The sequence below is a fragment of the Lepidochelys kempii genome, chromosome 6 (assembly GCF_965140265.1).
Source record: "Lepidochelys kempii isolate rLepKem1 chromosome 6, rLepKem1.hap2, whole genome shotgun sequence".
NCBI lineage: Eukaryota > Metazoa > Chordata > Testudines > Cheloniidae > Lepidochelys > Lepidochelys kempii.
This window is the reverse complement of record NC_133261.1, coordinates 120,885,788-120,911,404: the sequence shown is the minus strand read 5'-3', so window position 1 is coordinate 120,911,404 and position 25,617 is coordinate 120,885,788. Positions and strand designations below refer to the sequence as shown.

General features: G+C 42.5%; 1 protein-coding gene across 6 annotated transcripts in view; it reads left to right on the top strand.

Annotated features, from left to right (window-relative positions):
- The window catches only part of MNAT1 (MNAT1 component of CDK activating kinase), a 187,125-nt gene that overhangs the window by 120,407 nt on the left and 41,101 nt on the right, over positions 1 to 25,617 (top strand). For 2 of the 6 annotated variants that reach the window (XM_073349928.1, XM_073349927.1), the window contains exon 7: positions 7,403 to 7,524. The exons of 2 other annotated variants lie outside the window; for them this stretch is intronic. In XM_073349928.1, coding sequence (XP_073206029.1) covers positions 7,403 to 7,524 — 122 coding nt within the window. Of the gene's footprint in view, positions 1 to 7,402; positions 7,525 to 8,913; positions 9,049 to 16,547; positions 17,479 to 25,617 lie in introns of those variants that run through there. 2 more of the 6 variants (XM_073349926.1, XM_073349930.1) reach the window with 2 other exon arrangements.

Genomic DNA, 25,617 nt, shown 5'->3' with positions numbered 1-25,617 from the left:
TAGAAGTAATAATATTCCAGCCTTAGAGACTCCTTAAGTTCCTTTCAACAAACACAGCATACTCCTTACCCCAGATAGATTGTTTTGGAGGGGAGTGACCTCGTGGCTAAAGGAATCTATATAATAAAATTCCAGGATTGTCACTCTGAAGTCTGTTATGTCTGTAGAGGCAGTGTGATATGATGGAAACAGCTAGGAGCATGGTTGGGAGCTCTTTGTTTAGAATAGCACCTGGTTGAATCATCACTGGGATTCATGGTCTGTTACTGTCTAGTTTTTAAGTTCTGAGCCATTTTTGGCTTTTTTTTTTTTTTTTTAAATTCATGTGATTTTTATAAATTACACCCATGCAACAGCCTGGACTTTCAGCTACCAGTGTGCATAACAGTATTGCAGTCTGACTAAAGAAGACCTAGCACATAGAATTGTAGATTACTCTTTCCATTATTAAATACATGGAAGGCACTCAGATAATATGGTAATAGAGGGGCCACGTAAGTAAGTACGTACCTGGACAGATAGAAATTAAAGCGTGAAAAGACCTGTTACATCATCTAGTACAACCATGTGCTAATGCAAAAATGTGCACTGTTGAGACAAGCTTTAATGACCCCAGCAACCTTGGTTTCTGCTACAACTACTGGAAATATCTGCAACATAATCGATCTCTGCTCTCTCCACTACAGATGCATTCATTGTGTGGTCTCTGGTATTGTCTTCCTCCTTCATTCTCTTCTTCATGGCAGTGGAAAGATAAGAACCATAAAAATGGCCATACTGGGTCAGACCAATGGTCCATCTAGCCCTGTGTTCTGTCTTTCAACAGTGGCCAGTACCAGATATTTGAGAGGGAATGAACAGAACAGGGCAATCAAGTGATTCATCCCCTGCCATCCAGTCCCAGTTTCTGGTAATCGGAGGTTTAGGGACACCTAGAGCACGGGGTTGCATCCTGGACCGTATTGGCTAATTGCCGTAGGTGGATTTATCCTCAATGAAGTTCTTTTTTTAATCCAATTATATCTGTGGCCTTCACAGCATCCCTAGGTAAGGAGTTCCACAGGTTGTCTGGGCATTGTGTGAAGAAATTCCTTATGTTTTAAATCTGTTTCTGCTAACCTCAGCTCTGATTCTTTTTTCTGATTTTTTTTTTTGGTAAGCTGTAGGGGGATGGAAATGGTGAAGGGCAGGCAGGGTCTGAGGGCTTAGGGAATGTGGTGGAGTTTTGGGGACAAGGAAGCTGGGAGACCAAGGGATAGGAAGTGCGGGTATCTTGAACTCACATCCTCTTAAAGTGCTCCTACCCCAGCACTGGTACACTAATAGGCAACTACCAACTTGTTCAGTAATTGTCAAATGCCCAGTCCCCAGCCATATTACAGAAGGTGTACTGGTGTTCTGTTTCCAAGATCTGGTCACCCTGCTTGTATGACAGCAAAGGGAGATTATTAGGTCTCATTCATCAAAGGTTTAGGCTTTGTAAAAACAACCATTTTGCAAACAGAAATATTCCCCTTGCACTGTCTATAACCCAGATGTTGCAGCATTGTGCTAGTGTATTTGAGAGAGAAACTGACAAGTCTTTTTTTATTGTCTAAACAGAGAAATGCATTAAGTAAACAGCGTATCTAGTGTAGCAAAAAGTAAATTGGATTATTAAATCTGCTATTAAGTATCATAAGAAAAGACATTAATTTTAAAAGTAGCTGATCCTGTGTCTCTGTCTATTCATGTACAGTATGTTTTAGGTTAATCAGTTGCACACAAATCCCTTGCTGTGCAAACTTTTACATAAACAAAGTTATGAGGATGAAACACGCATCTTAATTCTAATTAACAATGTTTTTGTGGTGCCGTAAACTCCAAAATATAATGGACAGCCACAGTGCCTAAATTAAACTGAGGGGGCAGGGGGGACGGGACGGAACGGAAGGAATATGCCAGAAAGATCGGGGGTGGGGAGAGGAGACAGGAATATCTGTTGTCTTTGTTCTTGGAAGCCATTTCTTTCACCATTCGGATACTGTCTGCTTCTTGTACACAAACATTACAGCATCCAAGGGGAATTAGAAACACTTACCCATGACCACAAAATCAAATTCTAGATCTGTCAGGATAAAGCAATGCAAAAAGAAAATCTTGGAGCCCACTACCTTCAGTCTGGTTTTAGCTCAGTCGTAAACTCCTCCTAATGCTGAAAAAGGCAGGCCCTGTCCTCTAAGTGGAGTATAGTAAATTTAAAAATCCCTACCTCTCAGAAGTGTAAAGTGCTATGCATTTGTAATGCATTGTAGAAGCCCTAAGTAATAGTGTGTGCCTCTAGTGATCTCTATCAAGTTGCATAATGGCTTCCATTTTAACCTTCTCTCATGAATGGCTGTCTCCTTCTCCTCCCGACCCCCTTTGAGCATCATCTAGCTCTGTCTCCCAGCCCAAATATTTGACGGTTGCCATGTACTTGATGTCCCATCCAGACAGGTTAATATTGAGCTGGGTGTAATCTGGTCTGAAGGGTGTTTGATAGTAATGATCAGGGATTTAGTTTCATCTGGGTTAATAATCCAACTAGTGTGTGCTCCTTCTTGCCCGACCAGCTTTGCCGTCAGCTACAGCAGTTCACCAAACTGAACAATGTCAACAAGACACTGTCATGAGTGTATTCTTGGGTATGGACCTATTATTAGAATGGAAGACCAGTGAATTCCAAAGTGTGTGCACCAAGGAATGCTGCTACACAGCCGGCGAGCACACGGGCACCAAAAGCTTTGGAGGTGCGACAAGAATGCCAGCGATGAACATAAACTGAATATACAATCAGACTGCCTTGAGCACTTTGCCAGTGATTGAACCACATGGGGCTTGATTTGCAAGAAGGCCACGTTCCTTTGAGATTTGCCATGATGACGATAATGTGAATGCATAGGGGCCAGTCAGGCTGGAGACCAGATTAAGGTGAAATTGACCAAATCTCTGCTGCTTTATTAAACTTTTTAATTTAATTGGGCAAGATACGTTTTAAATGCAACTTGTCCCACCAGCAGTATAAAGGAAGAAGGTCACAGCTGTCCCAAACTCCTAATTTGCTCCTTCCCCCAGCATACCTTATTGATGCTCAAAGCACAAATATTCCTGGTCCTGTATTGCCTGTATTGGAGCCTATATTGCCTAAAGGCCTGAATGTGGCCACAGCCCCGTGCAGATGAATTCATGAGATAACCACTAGCCCTCCTATGTGTTCCAGGTCCTCCCTGCAAATCTAGCCCGTTCCCAAGTGAAGGAAGACTAATACCCACTTTGCAGGAAAAGGACATTACCCAAACTCCCAACATCTGTGTGTCAGGAGCGCCAGCCAACCCAGCTTCTGGGTTTTTTTTTTCTTGTTACTGAGGGGAGTCTATCCCATGCTGCCAAGACCCACCACCTAAAGTTGTAATCCTGGGAAGCTAAAGCAAATGAACTGTGTTGTGCAGCTGCCTCAATGTCCAGATGTACTTGCACAATGCAAACCCATCCAGTTACCTTCATGTGCAGAGGTGCCTGCTGGCCCCCAGCGGCTGGGACCAAACCACCCCACACCCTAATCCAAAGTGTATAGCAGAGAGAAACGTAACAGGAGCCAGTGGTTGGAAGCTGAAGCCTGACAGCTCAAATAGGAAACGAGGTACTGTTTTTTAATGGTGAGGATAATTAACCATTGGAACAACTGACCTAGGGAGGTAGCAAGTACTTTACCAAGTCTCTGAATCTAGGGCAGATCTTTTTTTGAAAGATAGGCGCTAGCTCAACTGCACGTTACAGGGCTTCATCCAAGAATCCCTTGTTGAAGTTCTGTGGCCTGTGTGATGCAGGAGGTTACACCAGATGATCATAATGGTTCCTTCTTCTTGCCTCTAAAACCTGTGAAACTCCATAGACCAAGCCTGATGAAACACAGATACCCTATGCTACCAATTACAGCAAAGACAAAAAGGAGAATGGGCTTTTGCAGCAGCACAGTGGGTGGAGGAGGAGGAGGAAGCCTGACTCAGCCTAGCACTGCTCTTTCCTGTGTGGTCCCTCACCTCCATTAGCCAGTCCCAGAGCAGTTAGCATTAGGCTAGTGTTGGGAGTGCACCAGTGGCAACCTTAACAAAACCCCCTCCAGAGATGTGGAGATGTGCAAAAACCCCCTCCAGAGATGTGGCCCCAACCTCTGCCTTGCAATCTGAGATGGTCATTGGGGTATGTCTACATGGCAACGTAAGCCCATGGTTAGTGGGACTCGAGTCAGTTGACCGTGGGTTAGAGAACCTGGGGCTTGAGCATCTACACTGATTGATTGTTAACTCTACATTAAGAATTTTCTAACCCAGGCTTGAACCTGGGGCTCTGATGTCCACACTACAACATGCAGACCCGAGTCAAACCAACCATATCCACACTCCCTTCTGCTATCGCGAAATCTGCTTACGCTTGCCCTTTGACAGGGACCACAGGTCAAGTTGTGAATGCCAATGTGTGCTGCACTGGGAAAGTTAATGATGCCAGGGCTTTTCATTGCTTAGGAGTCTACGCTAATGGACAGGCTAGGGCACTGTTGCCACCAAATGATATTGTAATAAGTGTTGTTACTGTCCCCACTGTTGTTCTGGAGGAGCCCACATACCCCCTTTTGTCCTGGCTTACAAAACTGTGCCCTGATTTCAGAGGCCCTGGCAAAAGATGGTTTAATTACACTCTGAACAGGTGTAGAATGGTGGTTGAATGTACTTTTGGCAGATTGAAATCCTTAGCCAGCGTTCCTGTTCCCAGAACTGCAAAGCCAAGTGTCTGCTCCTGTGCTGAAACCCTGTCCTCAAGCTGTGTGGCCAGCCTCAGCTTTCCTGTTGCCTCTTGCCAGGCCTTTTCTTTATCTGTAAGTCCCCTGTTTCTGGTACTAGACCTGGTTGTTGGCCCTCTCCAAACATCAACCATAAGGTATGTTTCAGGTTTGGGCTGCACTGTGAGTGAGCTATGGCAGTAGTACAGCCGGTTGAGGGGCCTGGAATAGGACAAGTTACAGGATTATTGTCTCAAATAAGGAGCACAGAAAAAATCTGTGTGGAAGTTTCAAGGGCATAAAATATTACTTTTCCATTCTGAAATTCAGTATATTGTTAAAAGAACAGGAGTACTTGTGGCACCTTAGAGACTAACAAATTTATTAGAGCACAAGCTTTCGTGAGCTACAGCTCACTTCATCGGATGTATGCAGTCTGATGAAGTGAGCTGTAGCTCACGAAAGCTTGTGCTCTAATAAATTTGTTAGTCTCTAAGGTGCCACAAGTACTCCTGTTCTTTTTGCGGATACAGACTAACACGGTTGCTACTCTGAGTATATTGTGACAGAGATGTTTCAGTCCACAGAAGCTCCCTGCACACAGCCTGGTTAATCACAGCAAAAGAAATGCAGAGACAATGGTAAGTTTAAAAATTCAGTGTTTTTGTTTTCTAAAAATTTCAGAACTACCTGGGGGCAGTCAGTAGCCTGGCTACAAAAGCTTTTTCTATAATTTCAGGCCTTTCACATTTTGAAGGCTGTAACTGTTCTGATGGTGCCTGACTGGCAAAGGGAAAGGTTATTCCAAGCTGCTGGTGGGAAACCCGCAGTGTATACAGCGGAAGTAGTCTAATATCTAGTGACTGAACAGCACAGCTAGGACGGGAGTTGAATTTTTAAACCTAAAGGTTTCCAAGTGCAGAGTCCATAATGGGTGTCACACGATGAGAGCAATTTTTTATAAAATATAAAAGTAGTGAACACTTGAATGTGTTGTATTAATTGACAACTTCAGATGATATTGAGACACTGTATATGCCTTAAAATATTGTGAGGTACAGTTAAAGTTTCAACCTTACTTTTGCATTTCCTGATTTCTTTGAGTGACTGGTTGCTCAATTTTAACATTGGTGTTTTTGACATAGAAATAACAGTATGAAAGCTAGATTGAATAGTGTCTAACTTCAGAACTTTTATTTCTCATGGTAAATTCTCCTTTAAAGTGCCTGAACTATGCAAGCTGTCACCTTAGCAATGCCCCTATGCGTCTGTGCAGTGCAGAGAGAAGGAAATTGAAATGATCCATTCTCATCACATGCATAATCCATTTTCAGTAGAAAACTTCACCTCCATTGACATCTCAACCAAACTGGAAGGCCCCTGGCTCTGGCTAGTTTTCTGTATCACTGATAGTATTTCTCCTGACCGGCTGGTCCTCAGTTGTCTTATCTGCCTTCTGTATGTTTGAGCGAAGCCTTCTAAGCTTGTAATTCAGGGAGGCCATTGTACCTGGACTACACGCACGCGTGACATCCTCCACGCCTTCCTCAGTTAACTTTAACATGATGGGCCAGGCTGTGAGCCCCTTGTGCCCATTGGTGAGTAGCTACTTACATGAGTAGTGCCTTTGAATCCACTGAATTGAGTAAGCGTTGGCCAGTGGGAGTCACACAGCCTAACCCTATGTAAAGATTCAACACTTTTGTCTTAAAGTGAGCACACATACGCTGCTACCGTTTTCCTAATGGGTACTCAGATTGTCTTGGGGTATCGTAGTGTTCTCTGTTCTGCTGTTGGTAATTTTGTCAGCACCATAGAATAAAGTAGAAAATTGAAACTCTGTGAAAGATCAACAAATCCGTGGCGAACGTCACACAGCAACATCTGCTAACTAGGCTCTATCTCTTTCTTTGACTCTCCTTTCTTTGACTCTCCTTTCAAACCCCAAATCTCCTGTTTTGAGAGTTTGGAGTGTTAGGAGCTTTAAAAGGAATTCTAGCTGTTTGTTTCTCTGTGGTCTGAAGGCCTTGAAAAAGTACCATCTGGAATTAAAATTTTATATTTGCGTGTTTCTATATTTTAGTTACAGAACAAATGGGAGTTTGCTGAATGAATTAGTTGTGTTCCATTGTAAAAAGTCTATCACGAGAGCCATTATATATGGTAGCTTAGAAAGCCCTTCAGAGAGAAATTAAAGTCACTTCCCTTTCTAATTAGGGCTTTCAGGAAATCATTGATTACAAAATCTAATGCAATTGCTCAGAGACATTTGTTTGATATTATTTCTGATAAGTGAAATTTTTACGTAATTTCACCAGAGAGTCTGGAAGCCGCTACACTATCTTTGATGGTAAGACTGATTTCACTAAAGCTCTTCCTCTTGTCCCTCTAAAGAATTATAGCTAACAAAACATTAGTTCCATACTGTAGGTCCAGTAAAGAATTAAAATAACCATCAGGAAATGGCTAATATAATGGACAATATGTTGTTTAAAGATGGACTGAACATCACATTAAGTGCAAACTTACCCCTCCCAACCTCCGTGAAGGAACCAGCAAAAAAATTATGGCACATTTTAAAGATTCATTGTTCCTTTTCAACAGACTCAGCATATTTCATTAGCGCCCATCCAAAAACTGGAGGAAGCACTGTATGAGTATCAGCCACTGCAAGTCGAGACCTATGGACCACAAGTTCCAGAGACTGAACTTCTAGGAAGGCTAGGGTAAGTATCACATTAGAACTTTAATCTTCATTTCATGGCATTGTATCTGGGAATGTTACCATCTTCACTTTGCCAGCAGCATATAGATTTTTTTTTTAAAAGTATCTTAATGAAATATTAGACTTCCTGCCCAACCATCGTTTTGTTTGGGTGGATAAGCTAAAATTTTTTGGTCCTCTAGCCTTTATAGATCTATGGAGAGCTAAACTGGATTGCATTAGTGTTTTTAAGGTTGTCGTTGGCAGCTGTAGTGAAGTAGCTGTTCATTTTCAGTTGCACTGTATTAAAGAGTAAATAAATAAAAAATCGGGGCATAATTTACCCAGCAGTAAGCCAGTAAAAATATCAAAGCTGGGCCTTTTGCCATGAAAAAGGGTAGATTTATTCACTGACTGCCATCTACAGTTAAATAACGTTTGTGAGAAATGAAGCATAGAGCTTAACTTTGTCAAAGTATAATGCAGGGCTGGCCCAGCAGTTTGGCTGCATTGCAGTGTGTGGCCATGTTTGGAAGGGAACTTAGGAGCCTGGTGTTCCAAGGTAATGGAGACTGAATAGCACAATAGAGGCATGCCAGCTCACCGCTAAAGAGGTTAGTAGCTGAACACCCGCTAAACACGTAGACAACCAGCCAGATGGATAGTGTCATTGAGCTGGGTCTGGCTGACTTCAAGGTTGTGCACCCTTGTTACTTCTAGAAAACACATTGCAGAACAATGAAAATGCAGGATGTCAGGGGGGAAGAAACAAAATACCAATGAGAGAGTATAGTTGGGAGGGACCCTTTGGTATGCATCTTGGGCCTGATCCAAAGCTCACTGAAATCCAAGGAAAGATTCCAGTTTACTTCAATGGGCACTGCCAACACGTGCCGTTGTGTTTTCAGATGAGAAATTACACTCCTCATCCTGGGAGGGCATAGGGGTCTCAAAAAAGGTTTTAAAACACAGTCAGCCCTGATGGATAAGCAATCTAAAACTCAGTGCTGCCGAAAGACCTTCAAGCTTGTCTAGAATCACTTATTGTTTGTGTTCCCATGTATTCCTGATGCCTATCATTTTCATTATCTGATATCAAGTTTATCAGAGCAAATATTCGTCAGCTATCCCAACCCAGACATAGCTGGAGCCAGCATTCACCACCTGTTCAAAACACAGCTGTGGGGCCCTCTCCTGCAGGGGGAGTTCTGAAGCTCTGTCAGCCATGGACCTTCTTACAGATGAAAATGTTCGGGGGGCGGGGGGGAATAAGTCTTTCTATGGGGAACCCCCTAGGCATTTGCATTTCATGTATAACATATATCCTGAGTAACCTGTGTGCAGTGAGATCTTGGAATCTTTCTATAATAGCTATCTCCATAGTATCTGTGTGTGTGATTGCTTGTTCCAGGAGAATTCAGCTTCTTGGAAAGTGAACCCCCTCTAAGTACTGCATGGCTTCAGTCTAGCTGCTAATGTTACATACAATAGCCCCAGCCTTGCAAATACTTATGCTCATGCTTAATTTCTGGAGAAGCACCATCAGCAAGACCCACTTAGCAGAGATGCTCAGGAAGAGGTAGGAGTACTCTGGCAGTGTGTGTGTGGGGGGGTTCTCAAGAATGCAATCCCACCTGGCTGCGAAATGCAGGTGATGAAAGAGTTTGAGTGATTTGGCGAATGTCATCTGCCACATGTGGGGGAACTGTGAGTTTCTCCAATTGAATCTAGAGGTCTTTTGTAACTTAAAAACAAATATACCCATCCTGCATGTGCCCTGCTGTTACTCCTCAAATCCCATTCCACTGGGTATTTTTAACACCTTAGACCATGCAGTACCCTACTCCTTTATATATTTGTTTCTGTATTTGCATGAACTCATGCTCATCTGTTGATGATAAATGCTTAACAAATATGTTGTGGTCCCGTGGCTGGCCTTAGAAGCAGCTGCAAACAGCTGGCTGAATGAGGCAGATGAGTTGAGCATAATGGTGTTACATGCTCCTATTGAAGACTTTTAGCTCCCTTTTAACTTGAACCATATTACAAAGGTTAAATTTAAAAGAAGGACACAGATTCTCAGTTTCTCCATCTGTCTCTCTCTCTCTCCTTGTCCCCCTCTGAAGTGAATATTTTCATTGGTCTATGCAAATTAGTGAGGTTTCACTTGACCGTTCAAATTTCTCAGTTTTGTAACACTGTAGTTAGTCATAGACTACAGCAAAATTTCTTGTCCCTGTAATAATATTGCAGCTTGAAAACGGCAATTTATTGCTTGCTGGACAGTTCCCCAAAACGTGCAGAATTCAGTTTATCCAAACCTCAGGAACCAAGATTTTTGCAAATACTCTGTCAAACTAGTGTGGAGCCTTTACATTTTATTCTGGTAGCATCTTTTATTGATTTTAAGATATTGTTTATTACCTTCAAAGCACTCAACAGGCTGGATCCTTCAAATATTCTGGTCTTAACCTCATATTTTTCTACAACACTCGCATCAATCTTCAGAGCAAGGAAGGCTGCTCCTTTTGCAGTTCGCTGGAGTCTGCTGAGAACAAATGGGTGATTAGCACGAAGAGTAAGAAAGAGGATAAATTCTCCCAGAGCTTATTTTAGGACTCTTGTTACTTTTTTCTAAAAAATGGTGGTTCACATTTTAATGGTCCTATACCAATTACTCACTAGGCTTCAGATAATTAAATTGTGTGGGGACTGATGAGCTCTGCAGAGCATGCCATTTCTCAAACATGGGCAAGCCACATGGAGAAATCAGTGTTCAAATAGTTTTTGAAAATTTTGTTTTCAGGCTCTCAAAGGAAAAGGGTAACTAAGTGCTACAACTTTTTTTTTCCTTCTGTTTTGTCCCCTTCTTAAGTGTTTTTTTGCTATCAACTCCTTTAAAAGCCTGAAAATAATTAAGAAATAGATTTTCAACACAAATGAATGGCAGTGTGTGTATGTGTGTGTGTGTGTGTGTGTATGTATGTTATGTATATATATATAATTTTCCCTCTGGTGCAACTCAAGAATAGCTTCCTGAATCACTGGACTATAGATGATATTCCCAAATGACGTGTGTTTCTGTGGCAATTACTATTCTAATTTGCTCCAGCCAAGATGCAGACAAGGATTGAACTTGGTCAATGAGAGTTAAAGTTTCTCATTGCTAATGGCTAATTGATAGTCCCCTGACTACTCTTCTGTTGGGTTAGTATTGGGAAATCTCAGTTGCTGGCAATGCAAGGCTACCTTTCTCATAATCCCGGTTTTTAGTGTTCTTAAAATAAAAATATGAGTGTTTGGTGCTGGTCTGTAATTGAGATGGGAAACGGGTAAAAATGATTAGCAACAAAACTGAACATAAATCCTATTGGTGGTTCTGAAATTTAACCCTTTCACATATAGAGTAACGATGGACTTTTTCTCAAAAAATATCCCTTGATGCTGGTAATCAGGATATCGATAGTCTGGATCCTTAATCTTCCATTTGGTTAAAATTTAAACAGACATTTGTGGTGAGCCAAATCTGAATACCTCTGAACACCTTGAACCTTGTTGTTCTGGGTATAGATAATACATTAAAGATTGTGAGGCAATCACATACTATGGTGGTGGGACCCAAATAAGCACCTTAAATGGATAGATCAGAGCAGTCCCTGGGCCATGCTTTGATGTCATTCACAGATGAGCTCGTCCATAGAGTGGATAACGATCAAATGTCCATGCTGACATTCCTAGATGTATCCGCTTCATGTGGTGGTGGTGGTGGTATGGCTCTTGAGTGACTCAATGTCTTCCTTTTGAGCATTCCTAGAGGGGAATGGCCAACACCAGCTCATCTTTCCGAAGTGTCCATTCATGAGTTCACTGAGTTCTGTCTGGTGGTCTCGTCTATTCAATATTTATAGGTGACCATTGGCAGAGTTAGTGCAGAGTCTTGGGCTGCATGTCTTCATTATATTGATGGAGCCCAACTCTATATTTCTGACTTATCTAACCCCATATCATGTTGCCAAGTGCCTTACCCATTGTCTGTTTGGGATTGAGATGTGAAGGAATGCTAGCTTGCTAAAGCTCAATTAGGAATAATGAGGTGAAGCTGATGGGTTATGAAAAGCAACCGAGAAATAAGTTCTTGTGCACACCATTTGTTACTCAAGTTCGCAACCTGAAGGTATTGTTGGAGCTTCATTTTCTGTTAGATGGCCATGTAGCAGCAGTATTCAAAAAGTCTCTTTCATCTCCATTTGACCAGGGGATTGAGATCACTGCTTTTGGATGCAGACCTTACTACTGTGATCTGTGCTTTCTCACCCCTGCCGTGAAGACTGCAATGCACTTACACCTGAAATCTACCCCAGTGCTCAGCAATATGCATAGGTGGCCTGTTGGTTTCTGGGTGGAGTTTAAAGTGTTGGTTTTGACCTGTAGAGCCTTAAATAGCTTGAGACCTCCCTGCTTGAGACCTATGCAGTACTGGCATGGCTGTGGTCAACAGAGAAACTCAAGCTGGCATCACTTGATTTAAAGGAGAGAGAACTACTAGCATGGTGTTCTGTGTGAGACACCTTTGGGACTTGGGAACTTTCGCTCTTTGGTCCAAAATAGTCCAGATGCGCTGACATTTGTATAATATTGCAGGGCCCATTGGTTTACATAGGCTTTCAAGGTGGAGATGTTAAAATACAATTTTCTTTCTGGTTGGTTATTTTTTGGTTTTGAAGTGGGGGGAAGACACTGGGTGTTTTTGTGATTGTACTTTGAATTTATGCCTGAGGGTCCTGGTACCTGGAATATGCAGGATTTTTCATACTTATAAATCAAGAGAAATTTTACAAAATAACTTGCAAATATGTCGAGATTCAAAGAGTAAAACGAAAACTGGGAACTGACTTAATCATCTTCCCTTACTCATGTCAGTAATACCACTGACTGAGAGTACTAATAGCTTTGCTATTATGTAAACTTGAGTCAAAAAAACCCTAAGGATCAAAACTATGTCCTTTTTTGGTCCCTCTGATGTCCTTTAAGGACATCAGGACAGTTTGGTGCACCTAAGGCTGGCAGGATTTGCTGCATTATGTTCTCACACTAAATACAGCAGTGGAAGAGCTGCATGCTACTGACTGCTGTCCATTTCTGTAACTTGAAAATCTGCTCTTATTATTCGAAATCTTGAGACAAATTGGAACTTCATGCCTTGTAATTTAAAAACATCATCCCTGGTGTGCCTCATTCTCATTTACACTTTACACCACCTCTGATAGAGTGAAGAGGCCTGAAATTACAACGATGTTTTGTTTTATTCCATTTGCACCTACTTTAAGGCCTCGTTACATTGCCCGAGTGCTGTACTGGAACTGTTGTGTAAATGAGATTCAGGCCTTGTGAGTTTAAAAATATCGTAATGTCTATATTTTCCCACGTAACATTGTCTATGTAATGGAAATTATCATTTTTTTCCCCCCTAAAAGTGTCTCGAGCAGCGTCCTGGGTAAATATATGTGAATCATGGAAAATTAAGCTGACAGTAGATTCAAGGATTTTAATCTGTTTTGAGAAAAATATGATTTCCCTTTATCTAGCCATTTGTTTTCAAATATAACCACATTATTCAGAGCAGTGGTCAAGTCAGGCCTTTCCCTTTTTTTTTGTAGGTGAACTGCCATTGTGGCTGATATTACCTCGTTAGGACTTTTAAAAGGTAAACATAAAATGATGTTTCAAGAGCAAACAATAAGTATTGAAACAGGATTGGGCTTCTGTGGGATTTCTCACAATAGTAAAGCAAGTAGATTTGGACCTTTTTTGTAAGTGTAACAATGGGGTTGAGTCCATTTTTTTTTTCCCCCTAGTTCAGAACAGTTCAGTTATTTCAAATGTCCAATGACGACAAGGCTAGATTTCAGCTCTGTTACAACTTCGGTAGCTTTTCATTTTTAACCTTTATTTCATGTAGAAAACATGGGCATGTTTCTTTGTTGTGCAATGTTGTAGCATAATTTGAAACATATGTAGTGTTCTGGAACTTTTGTTTTGAAATGACTAGTATAATTTCTTAGCTGTCAATCAGAGTGATTTTTAAAGAAGCATTAGTAATGTCTTAGTCTTTGAGCTGTTTTTAAATCCTTGTTAGTCTGCTTCTCAGTCAGGTCAGTTGCTGATAACTGCTTAACCTGAGTCTCTGCATTAATTTCCAATAAAATAACTGAGAATTGATTGGAAGGAGTACCAGGGCCTCTGAATTCCAAAAATTGTAACAGGTGATTTTTCACGTCAGCTGTCATCCGACGGGGGGATACAGATATTTTTTGAGCCTTACAAAGGGAGAAAAACTCTAATGTGCAGCTCTTTTCAAGTTGATCTGTTTTGGCCCATTGATTCTGAACACTAAGTTCATTCTGCTTCCTCTGAATAGAATATAGTTTCTCAGCCAGCTCAGTCATCAGAGAGCCGAAAGATTGAGTAATGGTAAGGAAGGTCTGATTTGAAACGTATACTTCGCAGTTGCTGTCCCTTTATTCTTATAGGAATTCTGTTGGCTAGCAGGGCACACATTCTGATTTGCAACAAGTTTCCTGTCCTAGGGCCTTATCAAAATTCCTTTGAAGTAATTGGAAAGATTCTGATTGACTTCATTAAGCTTTGAATCTGGCTGCTGATAAATGAGAATTGGCAGGTAGGAGGTGGAGTATTTATGCTTTGAGGGACATAACAGTATCTGGACACCTTTCTGTGCAGTGTATCCACACTTAAAAAAAAAAAAAAAGTACTTGTATGCACTTTGCAGTGAGCAGCTTTGAATAAAGACTTGTGAAGAAAACACACTATATTTTAAATATTGGATATGCAATAGAATAACTAGTGCATTTCCTTCTTCAGAATCAAATGGAAAGGGAAGGTATAACAATTCATAAACAATGTTAATTTTGAGCTGATTTAGGAGCTGGTTTATATTGCTTTAACATACTATTTGAAATCCTGCAGGTTTTGTTATAAGGGTTTGGAATGCTGAGGGTTTATACAGGAGAGGCAGATAAGCACTGTCTTTTTTCAACTGAATGGAAATCAGCCTGTAGTGTGTCTGAAGTCTTACTGTTTAAGAAATCGACTTTTTGGCAAAAATATCATATGAACATTTCAAATGACACCCTGTAGTACATGGTGTTTTGCATGGTGCTCTTCTGTCAAGATCATTAGAAATTGAATATATTAATAGTGGACTGCTTTTGAAACAGAGTTTTACTTCCTGCCTGCCCACCTGTGGGTATAGTGTGGGTTCTGTAACTGTAAAGGGTCTCGGGAGAGTTATAAAAGCAAAGAAAATGGAAAATGTATGAAGAAACAAGAAGGGAAGCCTGCATACACCATGTAGTTACTTTAAGTATAAGTTGGCTGCAGTTGTATATGTACCACTAAATTAACCTCAAAAGCTGGTCATGACAGCAGAATGTCCATAGTAATTGTTTTTGTTGGCGTTTGGCTTCAGAATTAACTCATCGATCTAACATGAACCTCTGTGCTTGGAATACTAGTCTGGTGATGTTATTTTTTTACCTTTTTCATGCAATCATGGAAAAAATATGTTTCTGCTAGAAGCAGTTGTCAAACAAGCTTCTTTCATCGACAATCAGACACAGGGCAGCTGAATAGGGCTGTTTAGTCTAGAGTAAATACTCAAGAGATTACAAGGTCACTGTAGGAAATGTAATTATACCATTTATTCCAGAACAGTCTTTTGTAGTGTGAGCTTGCAGAATACTAAATCATGATGTTTATTAAATGCGTGTGTATATTTATATATAAATAAAAATTCAGCAACTACCTTTGAGAGCAGAGGAGTGTTGAGTAAACTGCACTAAAGAATGAAAATGGTAAATAGCGATAAATATTAAGCTGGCTTCAAAAAGCCATGATTCATATTTTGGCTTTATTACTGGAATCACTAAGGGGCAAATCCTTCTCTTGTCTTCACAGGTGTCAATGCTTCCCCTTCAGCAGTGCAGTTGTGCTGTGTGGAGCAGGTGGGGATGTCTCTTCAGGGGTTGTGTGCCACCTGTGTGATAGAGAACCTGGCTCTAAGGGGCTCACTCATATTAGCATTAAGATGGTTTAGGGTCCTATGTAGTGAGTTCTCCCAGATCTCTCTGTCTCCCTCCAAAACCAAAGTTCTCCCTCCACCCTCCATTTTGAAATACCCGAGGGATCATTACCTGGGGTAGTTCCTGCTCAGTATCAGGACTGGGTGGGGAGCCCGCTCCTTGATTTCCTGGTCAGAAGATCTTGCTTTTGTGGGACCCGTGCATGCAGTTTTAAAGCTTCCATAACTTTCTGCCTTTTCATGGAATTTTGGAGGCTGCCTAGCACCTTTTCAATCTCCCTTTCTCTCCCCCTTGCCTTGCCCTTCTTAATTCTGTCTCTCTCCTGTCTCCCCACAATGCAGCATGCCTCTGCATTGGGAATTGTACAGCTGGTATCAAGATGGTGGCTAGGGCAAATTCCTGATTGTGTTCCATATGGAACGACAGCCGCCCCTGCCCACTTTCCCCCCCTTCCCCCAGGAACTGGAGAGTCCAGATGTCTTCAGAAGCTCCTTCTCCAGCTTCCGTTGTTGTTTCTGGCACACAGCCACAAATAATGCTATTCAAGCCCAGTAGTATCAGCATTACAGTGGCATCAGGCCATAAGGAGAGTAAGGAACGGAGTCGGTCTGATAACGGTCCTTCAGAGCATGAGTAGGCACAGGCCAACACCATACCAGGTATCACAGGAGAACTACCTCCTCTTGCTACTGCTCAGAACTTTGGAGCTCCCCAGCCTCCCCAACAGACCACAAGAGGTACTTAGATGGATGATCACAGAAGTGTGTGGCCCTCCCCACCCGGCCTGTCCAGGCAGTCTGCCCTCTCATCCAGCCTAGACACCACCAGCATTTCCATAGGGGTTTGCTTGGCAATTTCAGCCATATCCAGTGCTAAAGAATTAACTAAAAAGTTGAAGGGAAAGGGCATCCTGTTCTGAATGACCCAGTTCCTCTCTCTCCAGGTCATGCAAGAAATCTAGGAAGTTGCAAAAATACAGTGAAGAGGTCCAAGAAACAGATGAGGTATTCTCAGACTCTGAGACTTCACTCCTGGAAGAAGGGGAAGTTTTGGATCCAGATTCAGAAACACTGGAGGTGAACGGATAGGAAAGACTTCCCCACATCCTTTTCTCTATGAAACAAAGATCTGGTGACACTTCTAAACGAGACTCCAGCAGCCCCAACAACAGTATATTTATTGTCTTTGGAGCAGAAACCTAATCTTGGCTTTTATTAATGTAACTGTAGAGAAAGTGATCGAGTCAGAATCGGAGCAGCCAGCGAAATGAAGGTACCTTAACAGAGAAGTAGTGAGTTCTTCAAAATCGCAGAAGCAGTGCAACTCCTTGGCCTGGGTTCCAGAAATAGATGCAATAGTGGCAGAGACCACAGCCTTCCAAATGGGATTTGTTCCCAAAGTATGAAATGGACCAAGAGATTGCAGTGGCTTTGCTGGCCCACTCTCGGGCAGCATACTTCTTGAAATAGTCTCTTCCTAGAAAGAATGTCACTTGGAGCCTTAATTGAGCTTTACAGGCTACTTATAATTGCTTTGATCGCAGTCAATCATTTTTCCTAACACCTTTATTGTTGGTAGATAATATTCTTTGCAGCGATCATCTCAGTCAGGAATGTTTCAAAGCTGGGAGCATTGTCTGCAGAATCCAAATGCTGCGTCTTCCAAGCCAAGAAGGTATGGTGCTAAGAAGTAGTGAGTAATTCATATCAAAGAAGAATGCTATTCACCTTCAATCCCAGAACAACTGTAGTCTCATCATTCTGCCCTCACCCAAAGGATGAAAAGAGAAAAATATTGTAGAAATGTAGTCTCCTACCCTGCAAATACATATATAAGTGTAAGATAGGGTGACCAGACAGCAAGTGTGAAAAATCAGGACAGGGATGGGGGGGGAGGGGTGCGGGATGTAATAGGAGCCTATATAAGAAAAAGACCCAAAAATTGGGACTGTCCCTATAAAATCGGGACATCTGGTCACCCGAGTGTAAGAAGTCCCTTGGCCTCAGGTTGTGTAAAAGTACTCTTGTTGATGCAAGTTTGCAGGTCGAGGCCCTAGATTGCAAGCTAAGCAGGTCATGGACTATGTTGTTCATATGTCAGTAAAGCTCATGTATGGTGCTGTATAAATAATAAATATGATCCTCTTTTTGAAGTCAATGGAGTGATTTTTGAGGATCAGGCTTATAGTACATTCTTATTTAAAAACTAAAATTGGACTGTGGGGGAGGGACTTTGGAAAGGGAGGGTCTGGAAGTGGCCAGGTGAATGTGTTGAGCTGTTTTGGTGACTGAGCATGGATTTGTTTTTGTTTTTTAAAAAGGAGAAAAAATTGAAGACCTTTTAGAAACTTTAATTTGTCCAAGGAATGGCAACGTGATTATTCGCGTGAACACACTTGCTTTAAGTTTTGGATTTCCAGATATGTCTAAATGGAAGGAAAACAGACATAAAGGAATGAGTTGTTTTGTTGGCATTATGTATTCTAGATACCTTTATTAATCATAAAAATTTAATTAAAAAAACTGATCCTGAGACATGGAAGTCCACATGTTTAATTTATGAATCTCCTGCATCAGTATTTGCAGAATCAGAGTAAATATTTGTGTAAATTAATGGTATCTCATAAGGATTGGTCTCTAGGGCTTGTCATCCTAAACATATAGGCCACTACGGGAGCTGTTAGGGGCTCATAACTTTGGAAAAACAGGTAGCTTATTTAGGCCCTGATCCTGCAGGGACTTGTGTGTGTTTCACTTTATGCACAGTGACTTTGACTTCAAGTGAAAGTACTCATGTAAAGTGAAGCAGACTCGGAAGTCTTTGCAGGGCTGGGTGCTTAGCTACCTATATATAAATAAGACTATGGGTCATGGGCAATAGACAAAAAATCACGGCGCACGGCCTGTCCAGGACCTTTACTGTAGATACCTCTGACTAAATCTTAGGTGGGGGTCCCGGGGTGCTGATATTCTGGGGGAGGGGGGGTCCCCTGGGGCCAGCCCCACTGGCTGCTGCCTGGGCTGTCTGCGGGGACCACCAGCACCTGCTTGGGCAGTCCCCAGCGCCAGCAACTTGAGGCCGCCGAGTAGGGGCTGCTCCAGCTGTCCCCGGGGCTGCTGCTCCGGACGGTCCCTGGAGCCAGCCACACCAACTGCTAAGCAGCGGCTGGCACAGCTGGGCCCCCGGGGCCCCCAAGCAGCAGCTGGTCCCCAGGGCAAGGGCCAGCTGTTTGGGCGGCCCTGGGATCAGCCACACTGGCCACTGCAGAAGTCATGGAGGTCATGGAAAGTCATTTTAGGCTTCTATTTTTAAAACTAAGGCAATAATATTTTTAAGATACTTTACATAAACCCATAGTGAAGATTTGGGCTTGCAAAAAATATTGAGATGTTGGTTTTCCTGGCTTCAGAATCAAAATACTCCAGTCAGGCTGTGTTTCTAATAATGATATAATGACTTAAACATACTCCGACTTCACGGATTAGCTATTGCTCAGGCTTGAAGGTAATGCTACCATGTTTTTGTTTCTTTACCTAAATGGTTTTAAATGTAAAATCATAAATCCTATGCAGTGGGAGTGGAAAAGGGGGGATGGTTTTCATTTGGCATAATTTCCTGTGAGACATAGTTCTAAATAAGGCCCATATTTACATAAGACAATACAGTTTTTTACATAGTAGTAGTATATCCAGCACATTTTAAAATTGTTTAGCCATCCCTGGGTATTTAATACCGTCACAATAAATGTGTTTAATAAAGGTGAGTGAAGTTTGAAATAATTTTTGAATAATTTTACAGTAGAAACACCAGTTAAATCAACCCCCTTGCAGTAATAAATGTCAGAAAAACAATTAATTATACTTGCTTGCAACTGCAAAATCAATTGTGTAACTGTTCTTTTAAAACAGACTTTTACATTACTAAAGGCTAAACACTACGCTTCTGTAACTTGTCAGAATCAGGTTTTGGTTAATAGATATTTTCAGTGATGTAATGGGAACTTTTGGCAGTGAGTCAGAATATAATGGACTGTGATTAATGTTTTAATAAGTACTTTTCTTCTACTTATGATGCAGTGGTGAAATGGTTTCCTGCTCAAATTGATAGGAGAACAGCAGGTGTGCATACATATTTTTTCTTTAAGAAAAATAAGTTGTTTATCTTTTAAGCAGATTTTTTTTTTTAATTCAAACGTTGTTAGGTTTGTTTGTCCTCTTTCAGTCTTAGCAATTATTGATGTCTGTAATTTGAAAATGTAAGCTACCTTGGAAACCTTTCCATTACCTAACAAATTGCTTTGCAAAAGAGGAAATTCGTTAGTTTAAAAAATAATTTTGATTTATTGATATTTTCTTCAGTAGAAGAGATTTATTTAAAAATAGCTTGATAGTAATTCAAATGAGTGTCTGAACGAAGTGTGATCCTGAAAACATTACAGGATTAGATTTCTTATTAGAGTTGATGTAATATATTTTCTACATGCTTGAGTTACTTTCAGTATGAAAGTAGTGTTATTTTTCTACATTTAAAATGTTTCCACAAAAAATCCAAATAATTTATTTTTCAGTAACATTTATTTCCTTACCAGCTGATCTGGAGTTGCCACACGGAAAGCATTTTCTAGAGGACCAGTCAGCTGTAGTCCCAATGAAGATATTTTCCCTAAGCAGCAAAGTTCTCGCTCTGCCCAAGACAGGAGCATAGTCTATGTCTCTGGTATGCTGCTTTAGTGAGCTTATTCGCTAGCTGCCCTTTCGCTAAGTAACTGGAAAACATCGGGGTAATGGGGCTTGGTGGGATTAGTAGCTAACCTTCTCTGTTTCCTTCCTCCCTCCCTCCCCCGTCCTCATAGGTGGCTGCAGACATAATGCACATCCACCTGAGGATGATTATTACTTAAGATTTGTATGACAGAGATGCCTAGAGGCCAGCCAGGTTGGGGCCCCTTTGTGCTAGGCACTGTACAAACATTTAGAAAATGACCCTCTCTGCTCTCAGTTGTTTATAGGGTGAATGTGGCTCGGTTGTGCCTGCTCCCACGCCTTGGAAGGCCACCACTGCAGCTCGGGCTAGACAATTGAGGCTGGCTAATGGCACGTTAAGCTTTCTCACTCCAAAATGGTAGGCAAGCCTATCTGGAAAGGCAGAAATGCACGACCAACAGAGCTGTGCAGGAAACTACATGTGAAATGGCTGGCCCTGGATGAGAGATTGCTCGGTCCCTGCTCCAAAGCAGGTGATCTCCCCTCCTCTGAAGAGTCTCTTGAACACCTTTTTGTCTGGAGATTTCTCCAGGGGACTTAAGATTTGTCATACCAGACCCTTTCTCTCTTCACTCAGGAACTTCCGTGACTCCTCCGTTCTCAGGTACATCAGCCTGACCTTAAGAAACTTGAACTGTTTCTTACAGGCATTGTATCATAGAATCATAGAATATCAGGGTTGGAAGGGACCCCAGAAGGTCATCTAGTCCAACCCCCTGCTCGAAGCAGGACCAATTCCCAGTTAAATCATCCCGGCCAGGGCTTTGTCAAGCCTGACCTTAAAAACCTCTAAGGAAGGAGATTCTACCACCTCCTTAGGTAACGCATTCCAGTGTTTCACCACCCTCTTAGTGAAAAAGTTTTTCCTAATATCCAATCTAAACCTCCCCCACTGCAACTTGAGACCATTACTCCTCATTCTGTCATCTGCTACAATTGAGAACAGTCTAGAGCCATCCTCTTTGGAACCCCCTTTCAGGTAGTTGAAAGCAGCTATCAAATCCCCCCTCATTCTTCTCTTCTGCAGGCTAAACAATCCCAGCTCCCTCAGCCTCTCCTCATAAGTCATGTGTTCCAGACCCCTAATCATTTTTGTTGCCCTTTGCTGGACTCTCTCCAATTTATCCACATCCTTCTTGAAGTGTGGGGCCCAAAACTGGACACAGTACTCCAGATGAGGCCTCACCAATGTCGAATAGAGGGGAACGATCACGTCCCTCGATCTGCTCGCTATGCCCCTACTTATACATCCCAAAATGCCATTGGCCTTCTTGGCAACAAGGGCACACTGCTGACTCATATCCAGCTTCTCGTCCACTGTCACCCCTAGGTCCTTTTCCACAGAACTGCTGCCTAGCCATTCGGTCCCTAGTCTGTAGCTGTGCATTGGGTTCTTCCGTCCTAAGTGCAGGACCCTGCACTTATCCTTATTGAACCTCATCAGATTTCTTTTGGCCCAATCCTCCAATTTGTCTAGGTCCTTCTGTATCCTATCCCTCCCCTCCAGCGTATCTACCACTCCTCCCAGTTTAGTATCATCCGCAAATTTGCTGAGCGTGCAATCCACACCATCCTCCAGATCATTTATGAAGATATTGAACAAAACCGGCCCCAGGACCGACCCTTGGGGCACTCCACTTGATACCGGCTGCCAACTAGACATGGAGCCATTGATCACTACCCGTTGAGCCCGACAATCTAGCCAGCTTTCTACCCACCTTATAGTGCATTCATCCAGCCCATACTTCCTTAACTTGCTGACAAGAATACTGTGGGAGACCGTGTCAAAAGCTTTGCTAAAGTCAAGAAACAATACATCCACTGCTTTCCCTTCATCCACAGAACCAGTAATCTCATCATAAAAGGCGATTAGATTAGTCAGGCATGACCTTCCCTTGGTGAAGGGAAGTCATACTTTGTAACTTGAGAATTTCACCTAAGAGGCCACTATACCCCAGTTCTATAGCAGTTCTGTGCCCCTGTGTCACCTGATCTGCGCAGAAAAGGCTGTGTTCATGCATTTCCTCTACTCCCTACCACTTCTTCCATCTATGTCACCTCCAGAGGAGAATTCAGAACATGGACCCTGGCCACTGCCTTTATCTCCTGTGTCTCTCTCTTCCAGAAGGTACAAAAACAGAGGAAAGCATAGGAATAAACCCAGATAAAATCCATCCCTCTTCTAAGAGCAGGAAGGGGGAACCTCCTCTTCCTTAAGCTGAGAATGCACAGTCAGGCACTAATGGAATGGGCAAACTATTCAACTCTGATTACCTTGATTCACTTCACTTCACTTTAAATCTCCCTATTGTGTGTGTGTGTGTGTGTGTGTGTGTGTGTGAGAGGATCTGGATTCTGAGGTGATCTCAAAATGAGGAAGCACATGGGGGATCCTATTCCAGTTTCACTTCAGTGCACAGTTAATTGGAATGGAAGGTCCCACAAATATGGGGTTTGTTCATAGACTTTGCCTTTAAACTATAAATGGTAAAAAGCCCTCTACATTTTTCTTAGGACCTTGTGTAGCTGCCTCCTTTTCTTTTCTCACCAAAAGAAAGATTCCCAGCAAAGGATAATGGCATCTTGAGATCCAGTGGATAAAATACTGGAGGACATATTTAAGAGACTGTCATGGATTTGCAGTAGTTGGCTCAGTCCTTCTCCAACCCCAAGGAGTCCATTGGACATCTCCTACGCCTTTTGGTTTCTTGGTTGAAAACAATCCCTTGGTTCTTCATTTATGTGAGACATTTATAAATCTCCCTACTCCTTATCTGGGATTATCAGGGTGGAAACTATGTACCTTGCCTCTATCCTGCCTCCATCACACTCTTAAAACAGGCTGCCTGAAAGATGATGTGCTGTTAGGGAAACCTGTAACTGTTCCAATCCATTATGACAGTTATCACTTGGTAGGGATGAGCACTCAGATGAAGGGAACCTGTTCTGCCAAAGTCGCTGGTCCAAAATGGCAGGTTTCAGAGTAGCAGCTGTGTTAGTATGTATTTGCAAAAAGAATCATAGAATCATAGAATATCAGGGTTGGAAGAGCCCTCAGGAGGTCATCTAGTCCAACCCCCTGCTCAAAGCAGGACCAATCCCCAATTAAATCATCCCAGCCAGGGCTTTGTCAAGCCTGAAATCGGATGCATTCGATGAAGTGAGCTGTAGCTCACGAAAGCTTATGCTCAAATAAATTGGTTAGTCTCTAAGGTGCCACTAGTACTCCTTTTCTTGGTCCAAAATGGGAGCTTGAAAAAGCATCAACTGGATAAAATGTTGAGCAAGGAGTAGCAGGCCCTGGGGACAACAGCTGTGTTAGTGCAATGCAACTACTTCACTCCTCCCCAACTTTCATACGTTCCTTCAGACCACTCTTACAGCCTCCCGTTTAATATATGCCAAGTTCCCTTCCTTTCAGTCTTCATACAGCTCTAGGAATCCCACCTGTTCCATAAAGCGACAAAACACCGTTCCAAACTGTTGGTATTGCACTCACTTGGGCTGTTAGGATGAGATTTTAAAAAACAAACAAACCCTCAGCATTGGCCTAACTCTGATCCCACTGATGTCAATGGGAATTTTAACATAGATTTGATGGGAGCAGAGGTAGGCCAGCACTGAGTGCTTTCAAAAATCCCACCCTCAGATTAAGCTCTGTGAGTCAGAGACTGTTTTTTGTTTGTTGCAGTTCACACATTGTACAGCATTGCATGTACTTATAGCACTCATAATATGGCATTGATCAGGAGCACCCAACTTGATAGAGACCATTCACATGCTAGGTTGGGAAAAAAGGACTGTGGTTACTGCAGCTCCTTGTGTCACCGGGAGTCTCAATGAGCGTGTCGACTGGTTGAGTTTGGCTACTGGAATAGTACTTCAGCCATGTTGTTAGAGATCAGGGCTTTCTCAGGTGCTGTTGCCTGCTGGTTGACTTGTCTGTGTTTCACAACACAAACCAGTGTTGCAAAATCTTGAGCTATCTGGTAAGATCAGCTGCCTTTATGTACACATACACAGTAGCTGGTTTTACAGGATCTGTGCTGTGTACTTAAGATCAGAATCTGGCCCTGAAAAGAAAAGAAGAATAGGCTTTTATTCATGGTAGGAGACTTTCTCCTGAGAAAATTACTTTGTGAGCTATGGTAGCAAATTCTTTTAGAGAGAAGTACTAATACATAGGGCCATGTCACAGGATGTACCAACCCCACACCAGGCAAAAAGAGGTAAAGAGCAGCTTTGGGCTCAGGCAGCCTCACCCCACCTTTGCACCTGCAAGGTATGCCAATCTTGGGGGAGAAGCCCAGCCCTGAGAGATGGACAGACCTCTCCCCACTAGCCCTGAGGAAGGAGCGCTGCAGAGGACACAGCTAGCAGTGGCTTCCTGTGAAAGCTGCACTGTAGTCCTGAGGATGCTGAGTCAGGTACTGCTTTCCAGGGATCTCCTGAAAGGAGGGAGGCCAGGGCACATTGGACTATTTTTGTGTTCTGTCTTTCTTTTGTAAATGTTCCTCTGGGAGCTAGGGAAGAAGGTGTAGAGGCAGGCTGCCATAGGAAGAAGCCCAGGGACAGAAAAGGAGGTTGGAACATGTAGACTTTAGCCATGTGCTACGGGGCCCTGGCTGGAGGGAGGGATTGGGTTTCCTATAAGGCCTGGGGAAGGCTCCAGACAAGGGTCATAAGGCCTAGTGGGCCTGGATGTGGTGTTGGAGCTTGAAACAAGGCTGCCAGACTGTTATCAGACTGGACCCTGGCATATGCTGAAAGGGGTGAGACATGACAGTGAGGGCCAAGTCACAAGAGAGAGAGGGCCAACAGCAGACCTGAACAGTGGGTCAGCAAATCGAGGGTGAGGAAAATCCTAATAACGCCACATCCAGCCACAAGGCAGCAAACAGACTGGTGAGTCACTTTGTCATGGGTCGGATTGCGCCGCTCTTGCTCTCATGGAGTACGACCTTACTCCTTAAGTACGTCCATGCATTTCAGTGGGACTGTTTATGGAGTCTCAGTGTCAGTAATGACGGCACGGTCTGGCCCATAAACACTAAAGGAACTCATCGCTGCATTTTACTCCTTTCTCAAGGAGTCCAACAGCCCATGTAAGAAGGATGGCCCAATGGTTAGAGTGGTAGTCTGGGACTCAGGAGGCCCCGGTTCAATTCACTGCTCCATAAGACTTCCTAGGTGACCTGGGGTAAGTCACTTAGGCCATATCTATATTACAGACCTCTGTTGGCATAGTTA